This window comes from Terrapene carolina, unplaced genomic scaffold, assembly GCF_002925995.2.
Source record: "Terrapene carolina triunguis isolate 2854851 unplaced genomic scaffold, T_m_triunguis-2.0 Scaffold22, whole genome shotgun sequence".
NCBI lineage: Eukaryota > Metazoa > Chordata > Testudines > Emydidae > Terrapene > Terrapene triunguis.
Genome location: NW_020664373.1, coordinates 10,709,612 through 10,732,310, shown reverse-complemented (window position 1 = coordinate 10,732,310; position 22,699 = coordinate 10,709,612). Strand labels below are relative to the sequence as shown.

At 43.7% G+C, this 22,699-nt stretch overlaps 1 protein-coding gene across 3 annotated transcripts in view; it reads left to right on the top strand.

The window, feature by feature from the left end:
• The window catches only part of LOC112103836 (CTP synthase 2), a 133,347-nt gene that overhangs the window by 1,042 nt on the left and 109,606 nt on the right, over positions 1 to 22,699 (top strand). For all 3 annotated transcript variants that reach the window (XM_024195798.2, XM_026648673.1, XM_026648669.1), the window contains exons 2-5: positions 3,761 to 3,822; positions 5,843 to 6,048; positions 18,254 to 18,424; positions 19,110 to 19,210. In XM_024195798.2, coding sequence (XP_024051566.1) covers positions 3,779 to 3,822; positions 5,843 to 6,048; positions 18,254 to 18,424; positions 19,110 to 19,210 — 522 coding nt within the window. In that variant the 5' untranslated portion in view covers positions 3,761 to 3,778. The remainder of the gene's footprint in view (positions 1 to 3,760; positions 3,823 to 5,842; positions 6,049 to 18,253; positions 18,425 to 19,109; positions 19,211 to 22,699) is intronic.

The following is a 22,699-nucleotide window of genomic DNA, read 5'->3' as shown; positions in this document are numbered from 1 at the left end:
GCTCAGGTCCCAGGTCAAATCTAGGGCCAAATAACTTTTTAGTCATGGACATGACTTATATAGTATATGAGCCATTTTGCTGAGGGCTATTTGCAGTTCTCAGCTCTAACAATACCAACAGAAATGTGAAAAGTAAATAAAAAATTCACCAGTTATACTAATTCATTTTCAGTACAATGCTGCAGGTTTGAGGTACAATCCTGCAAACACTTAACTGAAAATAACTTGTGTTAGTAGAAGCAATTAATCGTGTGAGTAAAGTTATTCACATGTGTATTTGCATGAGTCCGCTCATTAAGAGCATATGGCAACCTAATACCCTCAGTGGTTTTTGTTTTGTTTCCCTTTCCTAGCTAGGTTTGTCAAATTCTTTCTCTGCTCATCTACAAGTCATGGGATCTTTGGAAATAATACTTTCATTTCTACAACTGAAACCATGACCTACTAAATGCTTCTAATTTGTCTTTTGTTTACGTTGACCGTCCGCAGACACGGTCCCCCCGCATCAGCCCGCCGCTTCCTGCAGCTCCCGTTGGCCGAGAACAGCGGACCACGGCCACTGGGAGCTGCGGGGCGCCGTGCCTGCAGATGGTCAAGGTAAACAAAATGTCTCGCAGCCTGCCAGCGGATTGCCCTGATGGGCTGCCTGCTGAAGGTTGCCAACCCCTGGAGTAGAGTATTAGAGACTCTCCCGTTTTCTCCTAGCAGCCAGAGGAGGGATGGCTGTGTGGAAGAGGCTCTTCACATTTCAGTACTACTCATCAGAGGATATAGTAGAACCTCAGAGTTGCAAACACCAGAGTTGCAAACCGACCAGTCAACCACATGCTTCATTTGGAGCCAGAAGTATGCAATCAGGGAGCAGCAGAGACAAAAAATAAATAAATAAAAAATGTAAACTACTAAAAAAATGAGAGAGAAAGGTTAAATAAAAGATTTGACAAGGTAAAGAAACTGTTTCTGTTCTTTTTTCATTTACATTAAGATGGTTAAAAGCAGAATATTTCTTCTGCACAGTAAAGTTTCAAAGCTGTATTAAGTCAACATTCATTTGTAAACTTTTGAAAGAACAACCATAATGTTTTGTTCAGTGTTACAAACATTTCAGAGTTACGAACAACCTCCATTCCTGAGATGTTCATAACTCTGAAGTTTTACTACATTATGAATAATGGAGTCCCCAGATTTGCTGGCAGGAATCCTAGCACCCTTCCTCTTCTCAGCTATAAGAGTGATAGCTATACTGGCCAGGATGTTTTCCCTGCAGCTCATTGGTTGAGGGAGAATTTTGTGTCAGCCTCTGCCAGTAGGTGTCAGTTAATTTTTTCAAGCCCTTGTTATAATATTGCTACAATAATGACATTTTATCTGATGGAGTGGCTTTTCTGGGCTTGTGGATAAGCTTTGTGATCAGGTATACATCCCACTATGGGTATGTCTATACTTACGCGGTAGTTCGACGGCTGGCTATCGAACTTCCGGGTTCGATTTATCGCGTCTGGTCTGGACGCGATAAATCGATCCCGGCAGTGCTCGCCGTCGACTGCGGTACTCCAGCTCGGCGAGAGGAGTACCGCGGAGTCGATGGGGGAGCCTGCCTGCCGCGTGTGGACCGCGTCTGAACCGCGGTAAGTTCGAACTAAGGTATGTCGACTTCAGCTACATTATTCACGTAGCTGAAGTTGCGTACCTTAGTTCGAATTGGGGGGTTAGTGTAGACCAGGCCTATGTGTACTATATGTAAAGTATTCAAAACGTTATAAAATATTATCTATATGTATACATTCACATAGGTTAAAATATGTAACATTCTTTTAAAATATTTTGAGCAATTTAAAATTTCCACATGTGAGGCAGTTTTTGTGGTCTACATAACAGCCAGGTATTATTATTATTAATATTTATTTATTTACATTGTTGCACTTTGTTGATTGGCCATCTCTGAAACATTAGGAGGGACATTGCTTAGCAATAACCCTGCTCCCCTTGTGGTGATCAGCATCAGTGGAATGACGTATGTTTTGGCTAAGGGGAGAACCCAGGCAGAAGTAGAAGGACAAATAGAAGGTGACCTGAAAAGAGTATATCTATCTATCTATCTCAGTGGTTCTCAAACTTTTGTTTCACACAGCAAGCCTCTGAGTGCAACCCCCCCCCCTTATAAATTAAAAAAACACTTTTTAATATATTTAACACCATTATAAATGCTGGAGGCAAAGCGGGGTTTGGGGTGGAGGTTGACAGCTCATGACCCCCCATGTAATAACCTCGTGACCCCCTGACGGGTCCCGACCCCCAGTTTGAGAACCCCTGATCTATCTATCTATCATTAATGTGTAAAGTAAAATTGATTTCACTTATTTTTCAAATGAGTGAAAATTTTGAAATTTAAGCCCCAATCTTGCAAGTTACTCTATTTAGATAGACCCTGAAGCTGTGCAGAACACCATTGATATCAGCAGGGCTCTGCATGGAGGTAGAGGTCAGCTTTTGTGCACTGCATTGCAGACTTAGAGGCTTTGTTATTAGCACTATTTTCAAGTTTTACACTGTTTCTTGTATATGCAATACTGCAGTTGTGTACATAGCAAGTGAGATTGCCTCTAAGCCACTAAAAAGGGGATTTTAAAAAATGCAAATTGTTAAGAACCAGAGAATGACGATCACAGCATGACGTCCCTTCTATGGTTCATACCAGTTTTATAAACCTTTTGCAAGTATTTTCACTAGAGTGCCAATAAATAGTTCTGCCTATCAGCAGAACTGCTACTGGTACAAGCATTAGATTTGGTTTCTTGTTTCTTGTTTCAGGTCAGTTCTTTTGTGGAATTATCTCAGAAAAACAGAATTGATACAAGAACCATGTAGAGCAATAAGAGTACACGTTTGCTTTTAATACTTTCTGAGTTCGCTTGTGTTGTGAATTCTGTATTTTCATGTACTCCACTCTTCTAAATTTTTCATTTCTGTATTTGTCTTTTGTCATTCTTGGCTTCTGTAGTTAACATTTTTTCTTATAACAAGTGTGAATGTAAAGGAACTATTTTTTTTCTTTTCCACTAGTGTTTGCTCTGTACCAAATCATTACCAGGCCTGTGTTGATCCTGTGGGAACTTCTTTTTTTGCCCCACATGTGAGTCTTGGTTGAAAGCGGTAAAGTGACAACCTGCTCTTCTTCCCATTCCTCAGCCGGAGGAGGATGCTGGGAGAGAGCTTTGAATTGATCAGACATCCACAACAGATCTATGGAACATCCAGCAGGATGAGCTCCCACCACCCTGGTTTTTTCCAGCAGTGAAGCTGCGGCTTAGGGTGGGAGTTACGTACAGCATCTTGTCAGGGTAGTTTTACTACAGGATGGTAAACTTTGCTGTTGGACTCCTCACCTCATTTTTTGTGTCTGCCCCTGGCTAGTAGGTATCTGGTAATATGTTAAGCCACGGTCTAATTACTAGATTTCTTTTAAAGCACTATTTTTTGTTAGGCTCTCTGATAGAGTGTTTATTTACTGGGCAGGACTGTAAAGCTTTATCTTGTACACACACACACACACACACACACACACTCTCCCTTCTTGTAGAGACTTTATTTATGTTTTAAGATCATTAATAATTAGATGCGAAACTTTGAATTGTGTTAACAAGCGCTGTACACCTCTGTCTTTCCTGGGAACCATCTGAAAATACATCTCACTGTTTTTTAAACAGCTTGTGCCTTGGACTTGTATAAATACTAGTGCCTATTGTTGTCTGTTTTGCAGGCTTATTGTGACATTGTAATGTTGGGAAGGTCTGCACTGCTTACAGCTGTACATGGAAGAAGGTAGCGTTCTGAAGCTATTATAGCTTCTTGTATATTTTTGATCACTATCGCATATTCCAATGTCTTTGGATTTATTTGATATTTAATTTGGAAATATTACAGATACAGTAGTCTTCATCTTTTCACTGTAATATTTCCTCAAACTCTGTATTATTTTATAGCTTAGAAGATAGGAGGTTTCTGAAAATGACACATCTACCTGCTGTGTAGCATGTGTTCTGAATGACAGTCTGGTACTTGTTAACTCATCTCTGACATCTTAATAAAAGGATGAATCCATTTCATTTGCCTCTTGTCCAGTACATTAGCCCTGTTGTACTTTCTAGGTCAGTTCTCCGGTGAGATACTGGGCTGAGTAATCAAACCAGATCTTTGATTCTTAGACAGGAGAAGTAAAGAAAATATGCTGAAAATAATGTTTATTTTTTAATCTTAAAACAAAAGATACTTCAAAATTGTAAAATATTAATTATAAAATAATATAAATTAAAGATGAAATTGGAGAACTCTTGGGAGAAAGTAGGGAGGTCCTGGAAACAGTGCAGAGACACAGAGCCTTTATGGGTTGATCCCTCTGGCAGATGCAGACATACACAGGTTTTTGAGTTTGAACCGTCAGCACTATCTGTAGGGGCATGTGCCCCTGCTAGATGGAAGAAGGTTGAGGAGATTCTGAGTTCAGACTCACAAAGTTTCTTTGTCCTGATAGGGGAATAACCAACATAGCAGAGAGTGTGGCCCATAATTTTTAAGCTGACTGTCCTTTAAGACCCGATTTTGAATTGACTGGGATTTTGCCTTAGCAACACAAAGTCTGTATACTGAATCTATAGTCACACTGTCATTCAAAGCAAAGGGCTCTGTTGGTCAATGTTTTTTGTACTTGTGCTTTTTTTCAGTTTAATGCAATTTCTCTGTGGTCCAAAGTGTGTGTTGTTTTCACAGTATTAACAAATAAGATTACTGTATGCATACTGATTTCTAGGCAGAGGTTTGACCAAGCTGTGTACTTGAGATAAAATTTAAAATATAAATTATTTTACTAGGCACCTAATACTCATGGAATTCTAGGATTCTTATATTAAAAAAAATAGCATTGCATTAAAAACAAAAATAACACTTAGTAAATGTCATTTGATACAATAGATTTACAGTGTAATATGTGAATTTAAGTATCAGTCATGTGCCTAAAGATTTTTGATGGTCACATCTAAATTCAAATAAAGAAAAAAAAAAATGAAAATAATTTCATTTCAGTTTCACATAAATGTCAGTAGTGCTTATTGTTATGAAAACAAAACCAAAAAAATCTTAGCACTTATATAACACTTTAACTTCATGAAGATACTAAAGTTAAACACAACCTTGACATTATGGATATAAGTAACTGTAATGGTCTAAGTTAAGTCAAAGAAATAAAAGCTAGGCTGTGCAAGATGGCTTAATTGTGCTATATAAGCATTTCTTTACTTTTGTTTCATAGAATCGTAGGACTGGAAGGGACCTTGAGAGGTCATCTAATCCAGTTCTGGGCTGGTGATCAGTAGTGCCATGCATTGTTCTGTGGAAGATCTGGTTCCATTTTCCTTTTCCAGTCTGTTGCTTCCTGGGCTTAGTGGGACAGCAAGCCCTCTCGAAGAATAGTGGCTACATGATAGGCTCTGGGGGCAGATGGGAGAATGAAAAACAGCTGGAAAACAGGGCGAGGGGATCCTTTGGTTTGGACAGTCCTGCAGAGGTTCAGTCTCTTCCTCTAAAGATAGAACTATCAGACAAAGATAAAATTTACTGTGGCTACTGTCATCAGAATGAAAAATCCTTGAACTAAAGTTAGCAGAATATGTATGAAGTGATTTAAAAAACTTTAAATTTAAAATGATTTAAAGTCCAAAATTGTGACTATTAATTTTGATATTTTGGTTTCTGAAGCTCATTTTGGCTTTCCTTTTCTGCATGCCGATTTAGTGTGATTTCTAAGGATAAATGTGTGTTTACCAAATGTGCTTTTTGTCACTGTTAGATTTCCAACTCGAGACCTATGTGCTGCTACTCATTTTCCAATGAAGTACATCCTGGTAACCGGTGGTGTCATCTCAGGCATTGGCAAAGGAATCATTGCAAGCAGCATTGGCACCATACTGAAATCATGTGGTCTACGAGTCACTGCAATCAAAATTGATCCTTATATTAATATAGATGCTGGAACTTTCTCACCGTATGAGCATGGTATGAAGAGTGATGCTGTTTCTTTTGCATGCATAAGTTCAATGACATTTTATTTTCATAAACAGAATTTAAATGTATAATGTTTTTGAAAAATTATAGATAGATCTTTACTAACAGGTCATCTTGTCCATCTATGTGACAGTGCAGGATTGCTCTCTACTGCATACTTTCAAGTGCATTGTCTAGTTTAATTTATGATAACTCAAGTGAAAGGGCTTCTACCACTTTGGCTGGCAAGTTATTCCACAGTTTAATAGACTGCACTGTTAGGAATTTTCCCCTGATGTTCACTTTGCCTGATCTTTGTCTAACTTGATAGGTAAAGCATTTGATATAGTGCCCTCCAAAAATGTTACTTGAAAAATTAATTCATAGTCACTTGCTTATGAATACTAACTACCATCCAGAGTGAAAACTAGATAACAAAAGGAAATGACGCATAATATGGGGATATAGAGGTATGGACTGCTGTAGATATTGGTGTTAAATGTGGTTTTATTTAATGCCATCAGTAGTGAACAATACATGGTAAGGTTAAGCAACAATTAGTTCAGTTCAGGTTATACCTAATTTGAAAGTTGTGTGAACACTTGTGAAGACAGAGAAATAACACAAAGGGGTCTAGAGAGCCTGGAAATAACAATATGAGAATCAGCTTGGAAATATAAACTATGATACAATGAGAGCAACAAATCTGAACATAGATATTTAGGGGGTGGGAACCACTTGGAAAGCAGTGATGCCGTAAGCTCAGTTAGATATGATCTTATAATGCAGTATAGTGATGAAAAGTGGCCAATGGAATTTTGGGCTGCTCTGCCAGAGGCATCACATCATAGAAGTAATAAGGACTCTCTAATACAGGATAGATGAGATAGTACCTAGAATGTGAAATCAAAATCAGTGGGATTGCACAGATGTAACAGATCAGAATTTGACCCACTGTGCCCAGGCACCTCCTCTTTCTCACTGGGCTTAGCACTTCCCCCTCTGGCAGTGGCAGGGCTTGAAGTAAATCAGCCCCACTCCGGATATAGTTTGTCTTCCCACTTTCTGTTTGTTTATCAGTATTTTCAAGGTAGGCCTTGGGGCAGGCCCAAGGAGAGCTCTTCCACCAAACAAAAGAGTCAAATTCACAAACACAAAATAAAGGGAGATACCTTTTCCTGCTGCCTCCCTCTCTGGGGCCATGGGGGTGTTTTCCTTTTATTGGCCCTGGGATGTCAGTCCTTCCCCTAAACAGGCACTCAGATTTGGTTGTTTCCCCTGTAGGGAGGAGAACAGCCTCTCAACCTGGAGAAGCCTGTCTCCCTGTTGCCCCTAGCCTTGCAGCAGCTTGTCTCTCCTCCCCCTCTCTCACCAGAGGAGGAGTTTTCAAAGGTCTGAGGCAACCCCTTCTCAGATTATAAGAAAAAGGGCCTTTATCTTTCTAGGGCTAACATACCTGCCTTCTACCACTCTCTTGCAACAGTCCAGCCTGACTTTGTCATGCCACTCATTTTGTTCTTAGCACCTCAGTACCAAATCTCTGTCAACAAATTGGAGGGTATTCAAAGAGCAACATAAATAACTAAGGGGTCATAAGGCTTACAAGAAGAGACTTAAATAATTAAATACGTATAATTTGACTTTAACAACAAAGTTGGGTCGGTTGACATTTTAAATGCCAGTCCTGTGTAGAGAAGGACTGTCAGAAAGAGATTTGGGTTTGAATGAGGTCAGTTGGATTGAAAACAAGGCAAAAAAGTTCGAACAAGGGCAAGTGTGTATATTATTGGCTAGTGGCTTAGTAAGGATCTACCAACATGTCTTGGTCAAGCTCTTAGACAAAACTCCTATATCCTTCTGATATCCTAAAACATCTAGGAGAGAGGGAGGTTGAACCTGACACCTCAGACATGAATTAAATAATACAAATTAGAATAGATTGGCTGGGACAAATTCATCTAGATGTCAAAAGCATGTGGCTATGCTGCTAACCAGCCAGCTTTGGAAAGCATTCCACAAGCCACTAGCGTTAGTTGAAAGTGTACATTTTAGTCTCTCACAGAAAACTGGAGTTTTGTAAATGTTTAGGAGTTGAAGTTTTAAAGCTCTTTTGATTACATACAATTCTCCATACTTCTTGTATGGAGTCAATCATGATGAGTGAAAAAAAATTGCAGATGAGTTATCCAAATCTTACGTGGTCAAGGTCCAGATTTATAAAGGAAAACACTACTTGCATCAATGCCACATCATTGATTTGCTCATCATAAAATAAGTTGTGCACAGCATTCAAAAATATACGTCCTGCCAATAGTAGTATTTTAAATTATGTTGCTTAGGCAAATTCTGACTGTGGGTCTTTAGTCTACCCTGCAGCTTTTGGAGGCAGAGACAAACTTGTTGGCTTTGGATGCAGGCTTAGCTTCTCCCACTGAAGCTAAGCTACTCCAGTTCTTTTTGTCTCCAGAGCTTCAAGGGCTGAAAATGAACCAAAACAATTTCAATTGTATATCTAAAACACGATATGTTAATATGATCTACAAAACTTCATTGCAAAGGTTTTCCCCTTTTGCAGGCCAGTCCCCCTTGCTATGGCAGAACAAATGCCAAAAGAGCCCAGAGGTAAAAAGTGCCTCAATTGTTTCTCTTTGCTCCTAAAGTGAAGTGTATTGAGGGACTGTAAAGAGGTGTATTTTTGCATCAGAAAAGATGGGCTCTATACTCGGGAGACAGATCTGAGGCCAGAAAAGACACTTGAACTCTCTTCCTGACCGGCAGCTGATAAAAGGGAAAAACCTATAATGAAAAGGATAAGGGTGACCTTGCTCCCAAAGTGAAGCAGGAGCAGTGCACCAAACAAACCAAATGTAGCCCACCCAAAGGACTTCAGGCCTCCAAAATGGCCACAATGGGTATGTCAGAGGAGAATGATAGAACCCTCCATCAGAATCACGGTCAGCTGCACAACCAATGCTGGGTATGTCTCCACTGCAGCTGAGAGTGTGCCTCCCAGCCTGGCTAGACAGACAAACACTAGCTCTGCTTGAGTTAGCACACTAAAACTAGCAGCATGGATGTTGTGACACGGGCAGCGACATGGGCTAGGCATCTGAGTATGATCCTGCACAACCCCCACAGGGTCCATACTTCATAGAATATCAGGGTTGGAAGGGACCTCAGGAGGTCATCTAGTCCAACCCCCTGCTCAAAGCAGGACCAATCCCCAACTATTTCATCCCAGCCAGTGCTTCGTCAAGCCTGACCTTAAAAACCTCTAAGGAAGAAGATTCCACCACCTCCCTAGGTAATCCATTCCAGTGCTTCACCACCCTCCTAGTGAAAAACTTTTCCCTAATATCCAACCTAAACCTCCTCCACTGCAACTTGAGACCCTTACTCCTTGTTCTGTCATCTGGTACCACTGAGAACAGTCTAGCTCCATCCTCTTTGGAACCCCCTTTCAGGTAGTTGAAAGCAGCTATCAAATCCCCCCTCATTCTTCTCTTCTGCAGACTAAACAATCCCAGTTCCCTCAGCCTCTCCTCATAAGTCATATGCTCCAGCCCCCTAATCATTTTTGTTGCCCTCCGCTGGACTCTTTCCAATTTTTCCACATCCTTCTTGTAGTGTGGGGCCCAAAACTGGACACAGTACTCCAGATGAGGCCTCACCAATGTTGAATAGAGGGGAATGATCACGTCCTTCGATCTGCTGGCAATGCCCCTACTTATACAGCCCAAAATGCCGTTAGCCTTCTTGGCAACAAGGGCACACTATTAATTCATATCCAGCTTCTCGTCCACTGTAACCCCTAAATCCTATTCTGCAGAACTGCTGCCTCGCTATTCGGTTCCTAGTCTGTAGCAGTGCATGGGATTCTTCCATCCTAAGTGCAGGACTCGGCACTTGTCCTCATTGAACCTCATCAGATTTCTTTTGGCCCAATCCTCTAATTTGTCTAGGTCCCTCTGTATCCTATCTCTACCCTCCAGCATATCTATCACTCCTCCCAGTTTAGTGTCAACTGCAAACTTGCTGAGGGTGCAATCCACGCCATCCTCCAGATCATTAATGAAGATATTGAACAAAACCGGCCCCAGGACCGATCCTTGGGGCACTCTGCTTGATACCGGTTGCCAACTAGACACGGAGTCATTGATCACTACCCGTTGAGCCCGACGATCTAGCCAGCTTTCTATCCACCTTATAGTCCATTCATCCAGCCCATACTTCTTTACCTTGCTGGCAAGAATACTGTGGGAGACCATATCAAAAGCTTTGCTAAAGTCAAGGAATAACATGTCCACTGCTTTCCCCTCATCCACAGATCCAGTTATCTCGTCATAGAAGGCAATTAGGTTAGTTAGGCATGACTTGCCCTTGGTGAATCCATGCTGACTGTTCCTGATCACTTTCCTCTCCTCTAAGTGCTTCAGAATTGATTCCTTGCGGACCTGCTCCATGATTTTTCCAGGGACTGAGATGAGGCTGACTGGCCTGTAGTTCCCCAGATCCTCCTCCTTTCCTTTTTTAAAGAAGGGGACTACATTCGCCTTTTTCCAGTCATCCGGGACCTCCCCCGATCGCCATGAGTTTTCAAAGATAATGGCCAATGGCTCTGCAATCACATCCGTTAACTCCTTTAGCACCCTCGGATGCAGCGCATCTGGCCCCATGGACTTGTGCTCATCCAGCTTTTCTAAATAGTTCTGAACCACTTCTTTCTCTACAGAGGGCTGGTCACCTCCTCCCCATACTGTGCTGCCCAGTGCAGTAGTCTGGGAGCTGACCTTGTTCATGAAGATGGAGGCAAAAAAAGCATTGAGTACATTAGCTTTTTCCACACCCTCTGTCACTAGGTTGCCTCCCTCATTCAGTAAGGGGCCCACACTTTCCTTGACCTTTTTCTTGTTGCTAACATACCTGAAGAAACCCTTCTTGTTACTCTTAACATCCCTTGCTAGCTGCAGCTCCAAGTGTAATTTGGCCTTTGTGATTTCACTCCTGCATGCCTGAGCAATATTTTTATACTCCTCCCATGTCATTTGTCCAATCTTCCACTTCATATAAGCTTCTTTTTTGCGTTTAAGATCAGCAAGGATTTCACTGTTAAGCCAAGCTGGTCACCTGCCATATTTACTATTCTTTCTACACATCGGGATGGTTTGTTCCTGCAACCTCAATAAGGATTCTTTAAAATACAGCCAGCTCTCCTGGACTCCTTTCCCCCTTATGTTATTTTCCCAGGGGATCCTGCCCATCAGTTCCCTGAGGGAGTCAAAGTCTGCTTTTCTGAAGTCCAGGGTCTGTATTTTGCTGCTCTCCTTTCTTCCTTGTGTCAGGATCCTGAACTCGACCATCTCATGGTCACTGCCACCCAGGTTCCCATCCATTTTTGCTTCCCCTACTAATTATTCTCTGTTTGTGAGCTGCAGGTCAAGAAGAGCTCTGCCCCTAGTTGGTTCCTCGAGCACTTGCACCAGGAAATTGTCCCCTACACTTTCCAAAAACTTCCTGGATTGTCTTTGCATCGCTGTATTGCTCTTCCAGCAGATATCGGGGTGATTGAAGTCCCCCATGAGAACCAAGATCTGTGATCTAGTAACTTCTGTTAGTTGCCGGAAGAAAGCCTCGTCCACCTCATCCCCCTGGTCTGGTGGTCTATAGCAGACTCCCACCACGACATCACCCTTGTTGCTCACACTTCTAAACTTAATCCAGAGACTCTGCAGTTTCATATTGGAGATCTGAGCAGTCTTACTGGTCTCTTACATACAGTGCAACTCCTCCACCTTCTCTGCCCTGCCTGTCCTTCCTGAACAGTTTATATCCATCCATGACAGTACTCCAGTCATGTGATTTATCCCACCAGGTCTCTGTTATTCCAATCACATCATAATTCCTTGACTGTGCCAGGACTTCCAGTTCTCCCTGCTTGTTTCCCAGGCTTCTTGCATTTGTGTATAGGCACTTAAGATAACTCGCTGATCGTCCAGCTTTCTCAGTATGAGGCAGGAGTCCTCCCCTCTTGTGCTCTCCTGCTCATGCTTCCTCCTGGCATCTTGGGGCAGCAATGTTCACACTGCTATTTTTAGCCTGCTAGCTTAAGTGGAGCAGGCATGTATCTGTCTACCCAGGCTAGGAGGCATGCTTCCAGCTGCGGTGTAGACATACCCAGCATTGCTTGTGCAGCTGACGGTGGTCCTGATGGAGGGTGGTTCTCTGTGGCAGCAGAGGGAACAGAGCTTCTGAGAGGAGTCAAATTCATCAGAGACTGCATCCATCCCCTGAATCAGCCAATGTACAAAGAGGAGACATTTTCAAAGGGACAAGGGGAAGTTAGGTGCCCTACTCCATGAACAATCAGTAGGAATTGGGCACCTAATTCTCATTTGTGCCTTTGAAAAATCTTCCTCAAGGATAGCACTGCTCCTACAAAATCTCTAACCCCCTCATACTCAAACTATGCAAGCCTTTTGCAAAAATTGTAAAGTCTGCCATGAGCTAATGGAGTTCTCAGAGACATCAGCCTTTGAGGACTCCATTAGCTGCTGAAAATATTTAAAAAATATTTGCTAAATGTCTGCATAGTCTCACACAGAGAGGGCTGGAGGTCTTGCATCCTATCTAGTTTTGAGTATCTTGGTTGATCCATACAAACTCTAGAATGAAATAACCACACTTCCAGAAAATACTGAAAGTCACACTATCTCATTGTCTGGAAGATGGACTGGGTGATCTAATAGGCTTTTTTCATCTCTAACTTCTATGAACTATGAATAAATTTAATGTTACTAGGCCAACCTATAGTTGAGATGCAACATTTTAAAAAGGTGCTAGACCTTTCCAAGTGCTCATTTTTCAAAGAGTTTCCTATAAAGTTTTTTGGCAGGAGGCCACATGTAATAAATTTCAGACAGAAAGGAGTCTTTCTGAGGAAGGTAGAAGTGAAGGTCAAAATTGGGTTTATAATAGAAAACTCGTTATAGTCTTAACTATAAAGTCACTTTCTCAGTTCCATGATAAGGCAAATCTTTGGCAGTTTCATTCTTGTCAGTTTGACAGCTTCAGAAGTTATAGCCTGTGGTGTGAATGTTCTGTGGGTGGTTAGTGTAGTGGAGAATTGGAGAAAACCCCCTTGATTACTAAAATATTTCCAGCTGTGCTTGGAGTGGAAGTGTACTTTCGTATCTATTTAGAATGAAAAGGGGGCTTATTCACCACAGGAATCAAATTCAGAACTGGGTCCTGTCAGTTTCAAAGTCCAGAAGGCAGGTGCTTTGAAGAACTGAACTATTGCTTTTTAAGTCAGAGGGAAATATGACTTACGGAATAGCAGAGCAGCACTTGAAAGGGGGTAGCTGAGATATCAATGCAGAAGCAGCCTAGTCCAATAGATAGGCACAGGACTGGGACTTAAGGAGAACTGGATTCTATTCCTGGCTCTGCCATTGCCTCATTGGGTGGCCTTAGGTATGTTGCCTGATCTATTGAGTGTGTATTAATTATATTGATCAATTCGAAATCCCAATAACATTCTGTGGGTTGAGAGGGTCCTGGCTCCTGATCAGACCCAGAAGTATTAGAGTTATCACAATGATGAGAACCCTGGCGTGCACAGTGGAGACACTCACACTTAGGAAAGACCTTCTGTCTTTGTAATAGCAGCAAAGAGTCCTGTGGCACCTTATGGACTAACAGATGTATTGGAGCATGAGCTTTCGTGGGTGAATACCCACTTCTTCGGATGCATGTGTCTTTGTAATATTTTTATTAGCACTGTTAGCAATATCACAAACACTTCAACTCCACGAAGAGGGTAGAAATAATATAAAATGAGTGTCTGAGCATCCATATACTCACACCATCTCTTGCAGAACAACCCAAAATGTTAGTAGTTATCCTCATTGTCATCCTTACCAGCAGTCATCGTCCTGGCCTCTTCCAAGGCACGCTGGCTGAAATGCAGTTTTTATGTGTTCAGCTGATTCCCACTGTGCCTAACGCATATTCAGTAGGGGTCTCAGCCCCTTTTCCTTGTCTGTATTTTCTCACCCTACTAAAGTTGGGGTGCTCTTCTCCCGTAAGTTACTAGGTCTTTTACCTCAACCTTATTAGCATATTCATCAATTAGTGACTATGGCATTCTTGTGGTTGGATATCTGCTGATGTTCCTAATTTAAAATATCTAAAGCTGGTATAAACTGACATCTTGTGGTTACCTGTCAGCAGTTTAGTCATACTCATTTATTAAAGCAGTCTGTCTTGTGATATCTTATTATTTAGGGTTACTCCTGGTTAGCTTTTTGGGCCTTAGGCCTTGATTAGTTTAGCTAAGCCAGGGGTTCTCACAATAAATTTTTTGGTGGTCTCAGCGTGTGGCCACCAATTCTTGCGGTGGCTGCTCTGACAATTTTTCCTAAAATACTTAATTAACTTTAGGAAAAAAACAAATAAATGTGCACACATACACGTCCAAATCATTGTAATTTATTTATGTAATAGAAAGGTAGTAGGAAGTAGAGCTCCCAATTCAGTGCCCCCAGACTTTGTTCCTATTCTAGTGCTCGGAGGGTGTCACGGAGCGGGAGCCCCTCACGCTGTCGGGAAGCTGCCAAGCCCTGAAGCAGCCCTGAGCCGTTGAGCTACTGCGGTAACTACAGCATCTGTAAACAGGCAGAGGAAACACTGACCAGTCTCTCTGTCCCTGCCTCCCATGGCCCTTCAGTGAGACCCCACCCCAGGGAAGGTGGGTCAAGAACTCACTGGCCACCTGTGGAATCCTAGGCTCCGTGCCCAGATCGGGTGTGAGCAGGGGAGCTGCTTGGGAGTGCCTCAGCGATTGAATGCTGCAGCCACCTCCACTGACAAGAGCCACCTCCAGTGTCGTGTACACCAGCCCTATGTGTTTCCAGAGATGCTGCCTGGCACCCATGAGGAGGAAGCTGCGTGGTGCAAGGCCCAAATCCTGGCGGTGCATCTCGCTGCCCTTGGTAACAGCTATTCAGGAGCAACAGCTGGGCGCGGCAGGGAGGCGCCACTGCTTTGTCTCCTCCAAACTCCACCCACGTTTTGGAGGCTGTTGTGGTGGCAAAAAAATCCACTGGTGGCTGCATGTGGCCATGGTGCCCGCATTTGGAAAATGCTGAGCTAAGCTATTGTCTTACAGGCCTAGAGGCTTTTAGGCGCATTGCATTATGCCTTAACTTATACCTATGTCTTATCTACCAATACCTATAGGCTACAGGTAAATTGTTTAGGGCGTACTTTTTAAATATGGGTACCTCAAGTTAATCTGGACCTAAGTCCCGATTTCTCATAAATGTCAAGTTGTGCTATTTTTTTTACATGTGTAACTGGAAATTATCACTAGAGATATTCATTTAAATGAAAAAGTAAGTAAATAAGAGTGCATTTATTATAAAAGAAAAGAAAATCCTGTTTCAGATATAAAAAGCTATATCTAGAACAAGCAGTTTAGTGAAATTTTTACTAAAGGTGATAAGCAAAGTTCCTTTGACTGCTGTATGCGAACTAGTATATTTTTAATAAAGATTTCATTGTGTGCCTAAATACATACCAATCCTTTAACAATAGGTTATAATAGCTCGTACTATCAAATAAAAGTTAAAAAGTCTATTTATGTACTTGTTGCTGATAATAATAATATAATAGTACTCATAATCTTCAAAATGCTTTTACAGATATTAATTAAACCTGTTTACATTACTGAAACATATTTCTGGGAGCTATTGTAAATTTTCAGTAGGTGACTTTTTAAATGAGGGGGACAAATTTTGCACTAGATTATGTTCATGTAATTCTGTGTTCTGCACTGAGGTTGTGCAGTTTAACTGAGGGCAGAATTTTGCCCTCATTTTTATGAAGATATGAATAATATTAGATTTTTATTAATTAATAATTTTAAAAGAATACCAGCAATTATTATTTTTATGGACCAACCTCTTGCCATATGTATTTTAAACCATATTAATATTAATATTTGAATTAAACAGATGACAGAAAGCATCCACATAAGATGAACTCCTGTGTTTTTTTTTTTTTTTTTTTTTTTTTTAATCTTTGAAATATAAAAGGATCTAATTAAAAAAGGAGAAAAGAAATAAAAAGGAAAAAATCCTACTCCATGGCTAAGCCTTTGTAGGCTATATTTTAGCCTGGCCTATGCCATAGAGCTGCCCATCTCCACTCACTGTGTCATTCTCCTAAACGAGGGGTGGCCCACCTGAGCCTGAGAAGGAGCCAGAATTTACCAATGTATATCGCCAAAGAGCCACAGTAATATGTCAGCAGCTCCCCTGCTTCCCCGCTCCCAGCGCCTCCCATCCACTGGCAACCCCGCTGATCAGCGCCTCCCCTTCCCTCCCCACACCTCCCGATCACCTGTTTCATGGCTTGCAGGAGGCTCTGTGGGGGAGAGGGGAGGAGCGAGGGCACGGCAGGCTCAGGGGAAGGGGTGGAGTGGGGGCAGGGTCTGTGGCAGAGCCAGGGGTTGAGCAGTGAGCATCCCCCGGCCCATTGGAAAGTTGGTACCTGTAGCTCTAGCCCTGAAGTCGGTGCCTATACAAGAAGCTGGATATTAACTTCTGAAGAGCCACATGTGGCTCCGGAGCCACAGGTTGGCCACCCCGTCCTAAACCTTGGGACAGTGTCCATCAGGTTTGACTTCCTGCAGCTCACATTAGTGATGAAAATGGAGTATTAAGTCAAAACTGGATGTAAAAAACAAGGTCTAAATATATCTATATGTAAATAGAGAGAACAGTTACATGGCTTTTTGTTTCCCATCTTGTCTGCATCCAGGTTAATGTAAGTGTGGCATTTTGGTTACAATAAATGTTTAGACTTTTTCAGGTGATTGAAATATATAAATCTGTCCTCTTTCCTTGCCCCAGTGTCATCTAATGGGAGACAGAAAGGCATATTTGTCTTTTACATCATATAATCAGTTATTTTTTACAATCCCAAAACATTTGCTCTTCTTTAAGGGCCTGATCCAATGCCCATTGAAATCAATGGAAAAACTCTCACCGATTGAATAGGTATCGGGTCATGCTCTAAAAGAGTAGGCTGTGTAGTCTGGAAATATGCCAGCTTTCCCCCATTATTACAGTATACCAGATTCTAAGTCTTCCTCAAAGTTTGCAAAGTAGCCTTCTGTATCAATAGTTTTACAACTAATCAATACAGCTCTGTATGCAACAGTCACTTTTGCTTGTCAGTAACCTCCTAGCAAACACCAGGATGACTGATTCCTTTGATCAAAATGCTGCCAGCAATGTAACTTTAGCTAGCTGAACCCACAGTTCAGAGTTCCCAGGTTAATCTTTTCATGATTTCCAATTAGCCAAAGTTTCCTCATTCTTTATTCTCAAAGAGCATGCTCTTGAGAGATGGTGGGTGTACTCAGCCCCCGTGATTTAAATGGGAAATTAATAGCACACTGGAGGAATTTAGCATCTCACATAATCAGATTGTAAATCATCTACCCTCTTGTGCAGTGCATTTTCTTTCATTATTTGTTCAGAGAGAATTTGATATCCTGATGGACACATTTTTACATTGCAACTGTGTATTTACACATTCTAGAGCTTACCTTCAAAAGATTTTATCTTTGTTTCTACAATATGAATCCAGCAAATTATCCAGTCATTGATGTGTAAGAGCAGTGCTCTTGCTGAGGTACTTTTCAGTTCTGCCAACGCACTTTCCCATCTGATTTCATATGGAGCCATGTTGGAGGCAACAGGTGTGGTTCCCTCGCAGGCTGATGTTTAAAAGAGGCATCTTTAGAGATTGAAAAAAGGCTCTGGGCTTGATCCAAAGCTCTTTGAAGTCAATGGAAAGATTCCACTGACTTCAGTGGTCTTTGGATAAGAGCCTAGCTGTGGGTATGATGAACCAGATATTTATGCTGAAACAACTGAATCAAAACTAGGAGTAAAATTTTCAAAAGTTGCTAAGTCACTCATGCAAATTTTACCCCAAATCTTAGCCTAAAATAATTAACATAATTGAAATAAAGTACTGCATTTCATTGCGCTTATTTATATAGCACTTTTACTAAAATGTATTTATTATGTTTGCAGAATTCCTGCCATTTATTTAGTAATTTGTAATCATTGCTTTCCTATGTGTTAATGTAGGAGGAAATCCCAGTACAATTTATTTTTTACCTTTTCATTTTCTTTTTCAGGTGAAGTTTTTGTACTAAACGATGGGGGAGAAGTTGACTTAGACTTGGGAAATTATGAAAGATTCTTGGACATCAACTTATATAAAGATAATAACATCACCACTGGAAAGATCTATCAACATGTAATCAATAAAGAAAGACATGGAGATTACTTGGGAAAGACAGTTCAAGGTACTTTCCATGTAGTTTAAATTCATGCAGATTAGTTGAGTTTCTAATAAAGACTGTTTAGAACAATTACACGGGTAACTTTTATTCACTCAGAGGGATACTGACATATTTGCATTACTGGATTAATGTGAATGAAGTGGTCACTTCAAATACTTCCCTGGATTTATGACAATTTTGTTGATAAATTGGACAACTGAAATTGTAAATTAATTTAGGTCAAAGACAGTATGAGTACAGTAGGTAAGTGTGCTGAAGCTGCCTATTCTTCTAGTTGAGTACATCATTCTGTCCTCCAGATGATCCAGGAGGAGTTTGCTTCCCATTTGCATTCCAGTAATCAAGTTTTACTTGCATATATGTTTACAAAGAGCAAATTTCAGTTGCAGCTATAAATATTCAGGAACATCCTTTTAAATTTGCCATTCACATTGGACGTGCTGGCATGCTCATCCATTCAAGTTTCAGAGGGGACATACTGCATAGAGCAAGTGCTCTTTGCTGCCTTGACTCAACCCTTCTTCCTTGCCAACAAGATTTGGCCATACTTTAGTCTTCTGGAGGGACTTCTACCCCCTTTCATTCCACCAGCTCAATTGCCCCACTGGGTTTTTCTCTCCTCTCTAAGTAGGAAGCAATATGTGGCCCTACATTAGGAAGTGCTTCCTTTTTTCATTTTGCCTTGCAGTTGTTCCACACATTACTGATGTTGTACAAGAATGGGTGATGAATCAGGCAAAGGTTCCTGTGGACAGTGACAAGAAAGAGCCACAAATATGTGTCATTGAGGCAAGTATGAAACTTCCCATCTCTGCAGATGTAATCCATGGGGTTGGTTATGTGTGATGAATAAATAGAGCTTACTTTACCTCCCTTGTTTTGTGTTGTGTGTATATATGTCAGACTGAGTTGATATGGATAGCAACAACAAAGACACACACATGCTGTATGGCCCTTGGCGTTAATTCTGAGTATGTTATGCATGGATTCCTCCCTGTGACTTCCACTAATGTGATTAAATCCCCATGCAGAGCATTGAAACTTGCTGAAGAGTGGCTCCTTAGGAGCCGATTCTCTCTTAAAGCAGCCAGTCAGTGTAAATAAGTTCTTCGAGTGCTTGCTCATATCAATTCCAGTTAGGTGTGTGCGTGCGCTGCGTGCACAGATGTTGGAAACTTTTCCCTAGCAGCTACCCGTCAGGCTGGCTGTGGAGCCCCCTGGAGTGGTGCTGATATGGTGCTCTATATATGACCCTGCCAGCTCGACCCCCCCCCCCCCCCCTTCCATTCCTTCTTACCACCAGGGACGGTTGTTGGAAGAGTGGTCTCTTGTTCGCAAGTGCTCCATTACTCCCTAGCTACTCTACTTATCTCTGTGTATAGTTACCCTATTGTTAGTTAAGTGTTAGATTTTTGTTATCTTTAGTGTTAAGTATAGTTGTTAACACTTGAAGGGGTTTCCCCTTTCAACAAGTGCCCAGGGGGCTACGGGGCATGCCATCCCAGGACTTCAAACCTCGCAGTTCCTGCGGCAAGCCCATGCCCACGGGCGACCCCCACGACTCCTGTCTTCGGTGTCTGGGAGAGGCCCATCAGGCGGATAAGTGCAGGATTTGCAAAGCATTTAAACCTCGCACTAGAAAGGAGAGAGACATTAGACTCAAACAACTCCTCATGGAGTCTGCCCTTCGTCCACCTCAAGACTCGGCCCTGAGCGCCTCAGTGTGGAGCACCCCTCCAGTGGTGCCGTTTGCAGAGCCAAAAAAGGACTCGGCATGCACCTCTAAGGCCCGACGGTCTCCCGGGGCCCAAAAAAGCTCTTCCCGGCACCGCTCCCACTCCCCGGCCACCCGTAAGAAGCAGGCCACGGAGAAGCCTCCACAAAGGCCTGAGGCGGTAGTCGCACCCCCGGCAGGGCATGGTGCGGACCAGGAACATAAGGCCGACATGCTTCCCAGTAGTCCTCACCCTACACGGGCCCCCGCCCCCCAGGGAAGCCGTGCATCGCCGGACTCCCCGCAACTGCAGGTCGAGGAGGTCACGCTGCCCCCCACGCCCGACACCTTTGAGGCCGCCATAGGGCTCATCGAGATGGCGGCGCCCAAGTCTCCAGTCTCGAGGCCTACACCATCTCGAGCCCTGGCACTGCCAAGAGGCGAACTGGCGTTCTTTGGGCCGTTGGCCCCCAGACCAGTATCACCGCGCCACTCTGAGTCCCGGCACTGCACCCATGCTACACACCGGTTTGACTCGCGGCCACGGTCTGACTCGCAGCACTGGTCCCACAGCCCTGTTCCTTGGAGCCGCTCCAGCTCGAGGTTGTCATCAGCTGGCAGGTCGTGGTCCCGCTTGAGGTCCAGGTCAAGGTCTGAGACCTCGCGGCACTGCTTGAACCGACACCGCTCCGCACAGCGACACCGCTCCCCATCGCGGCACCGCACCTCTCCGAGACACCGTACGCAAAACCACCGCTCTCCGTTGTGGCACTGCTCTCTATTGCGGCACCGCTCACCGGCTCGGCACCGTTCTTCGACATGGCACCGATCACGGTTGCAGGCCCGTGGCCAATCTCCACTGAGGCAACGGCACCACTGGTCACCGTCTGGATCACGCCACTCCACACGGCACCCATCCCGCTTGTCGGGGGACGCAGAACTCCCCCTCGCACAGCGCACCACCCCTCCTTGGCCGTCCCGCTCCCAGTCACCCTCCCTCAGGTTGAGTAAGGCATCAGGGGCATCGGAGGTACCTCGATAATGTAGGCATTATCGGATGGGACACTTCAGCGCCCCACTGGCAGCCCCAGTGGCAGTTCTGGACCCCCTGGGCGTACCATCAAGCCCAGGGTGCTCCTCCAGGCGTCCCTCCACCTTCACGCTCTGGGTCCTGTATTCCCGAGGCAACCGTCAGTCGTCCTCCTGCGGATCCCACTCAATCGCTGGACCCAGCCCCACTCCTGGTGGAGACTAAGGAGCTGTTTTGGACCCGATCCTGCCGGTCGCCACCTCCTCGTCTTCTCCTGATGTGGCAGTGGCGGGTACATCTACATCCGTCCCTCCATCCATGGACTATCGGGCTTTAAAGGAACTCCTACGGCAAGTGGCCTTAAATATGAATCTCTAGGTGGAGGAGGTAGTAGAAGAAGAGGACCCCGGGGCGAACATTCTGACACCAGAAGGGCCCTCTAGGGTGGCGCTGCCCGTTATAAAGACCATCCAGTCAAATGCCAAAACAATCTGGCAAACTCCGGCCTCCATTCCTCCGATGGCCAAAGGGGCCGAAAGAAAGTACTTTGTCCCCACTAAGGAGTACAAATACCTTTTTACCCATCCTTCCCTTCCCCCCGTGCTCCCTGGTGGTGGATGCAGTAAACGAAAAAGAAAGGCAGGGCCAGCAAGGGCCCGCCCCTAAATCAAGAGACACGAAACGTCTGGATCGCTTTGGGAGGAAGGTTTATTCTATCGGTGGCCTCTCCCTATGGATTGCTAATCAGCTCGCGATCCTTAGCAGATACAGTTATAACTCCTGGTCTGCTATCCAAAAGTTCAAGGAGCTCCTCCCGTCGGACTCTCGGCAGGAGCTGGGCGCCATTGCTGAGGAGGGCAGAATAGTGTCCCGGGTTGCTCTTCAAGGCTCCCTGGACGCCGCGGATGTGGCGGCACGTACGCTGGCATCTGGTGTTGCCATGCGGCGTAACGCCTGGCTTCAGTCTTCGGGTCTTCCGCCAGAAGTTCAGCAGCCTATTCAAGACCTCCCACTTGACGGTCAGGGGCTTTTCTCTGAACAGACCAACTCTAGTTTGCATAGCCTGAAAGATTCAAGGAACACAATTAAGTCTCTCGGCATGCACAGCCCGGCGACTCAAAGCCATTTAAACCCCAGCCCTCCCAGCAGCTGTCTTTCCCCACTAGACCCAGGCAGATCTTGGTAGGAGGTAGTAGATACACCATGCGCAGACCATCGCGTCCTCCCCCAGGGCAGGGCCAGGGACAGTCTAAAGCCCCTCTGGGCCCTAAGCGCCCATTTTGAAGACGCACACGAGGATGGATTACCAGTCCATACCCCGACCAGTCACTCTCCCTTTCTGAACCGCCTATCCCGCTTCTACCGTGCATGGTCCCTTATTATATCAGACTGGTGGGTCCGCCACACGGTAGAGGCGGGCTATTCTATCCATTTCTGCTCCTCCCCGCCCTCCCACCCCCCTTACCCGTCCCTCTTCAGGGACCCCTCTCACGAGCAACTCCTCATCCAGGAGGTCCAGTTCCTCCTAGCTCTA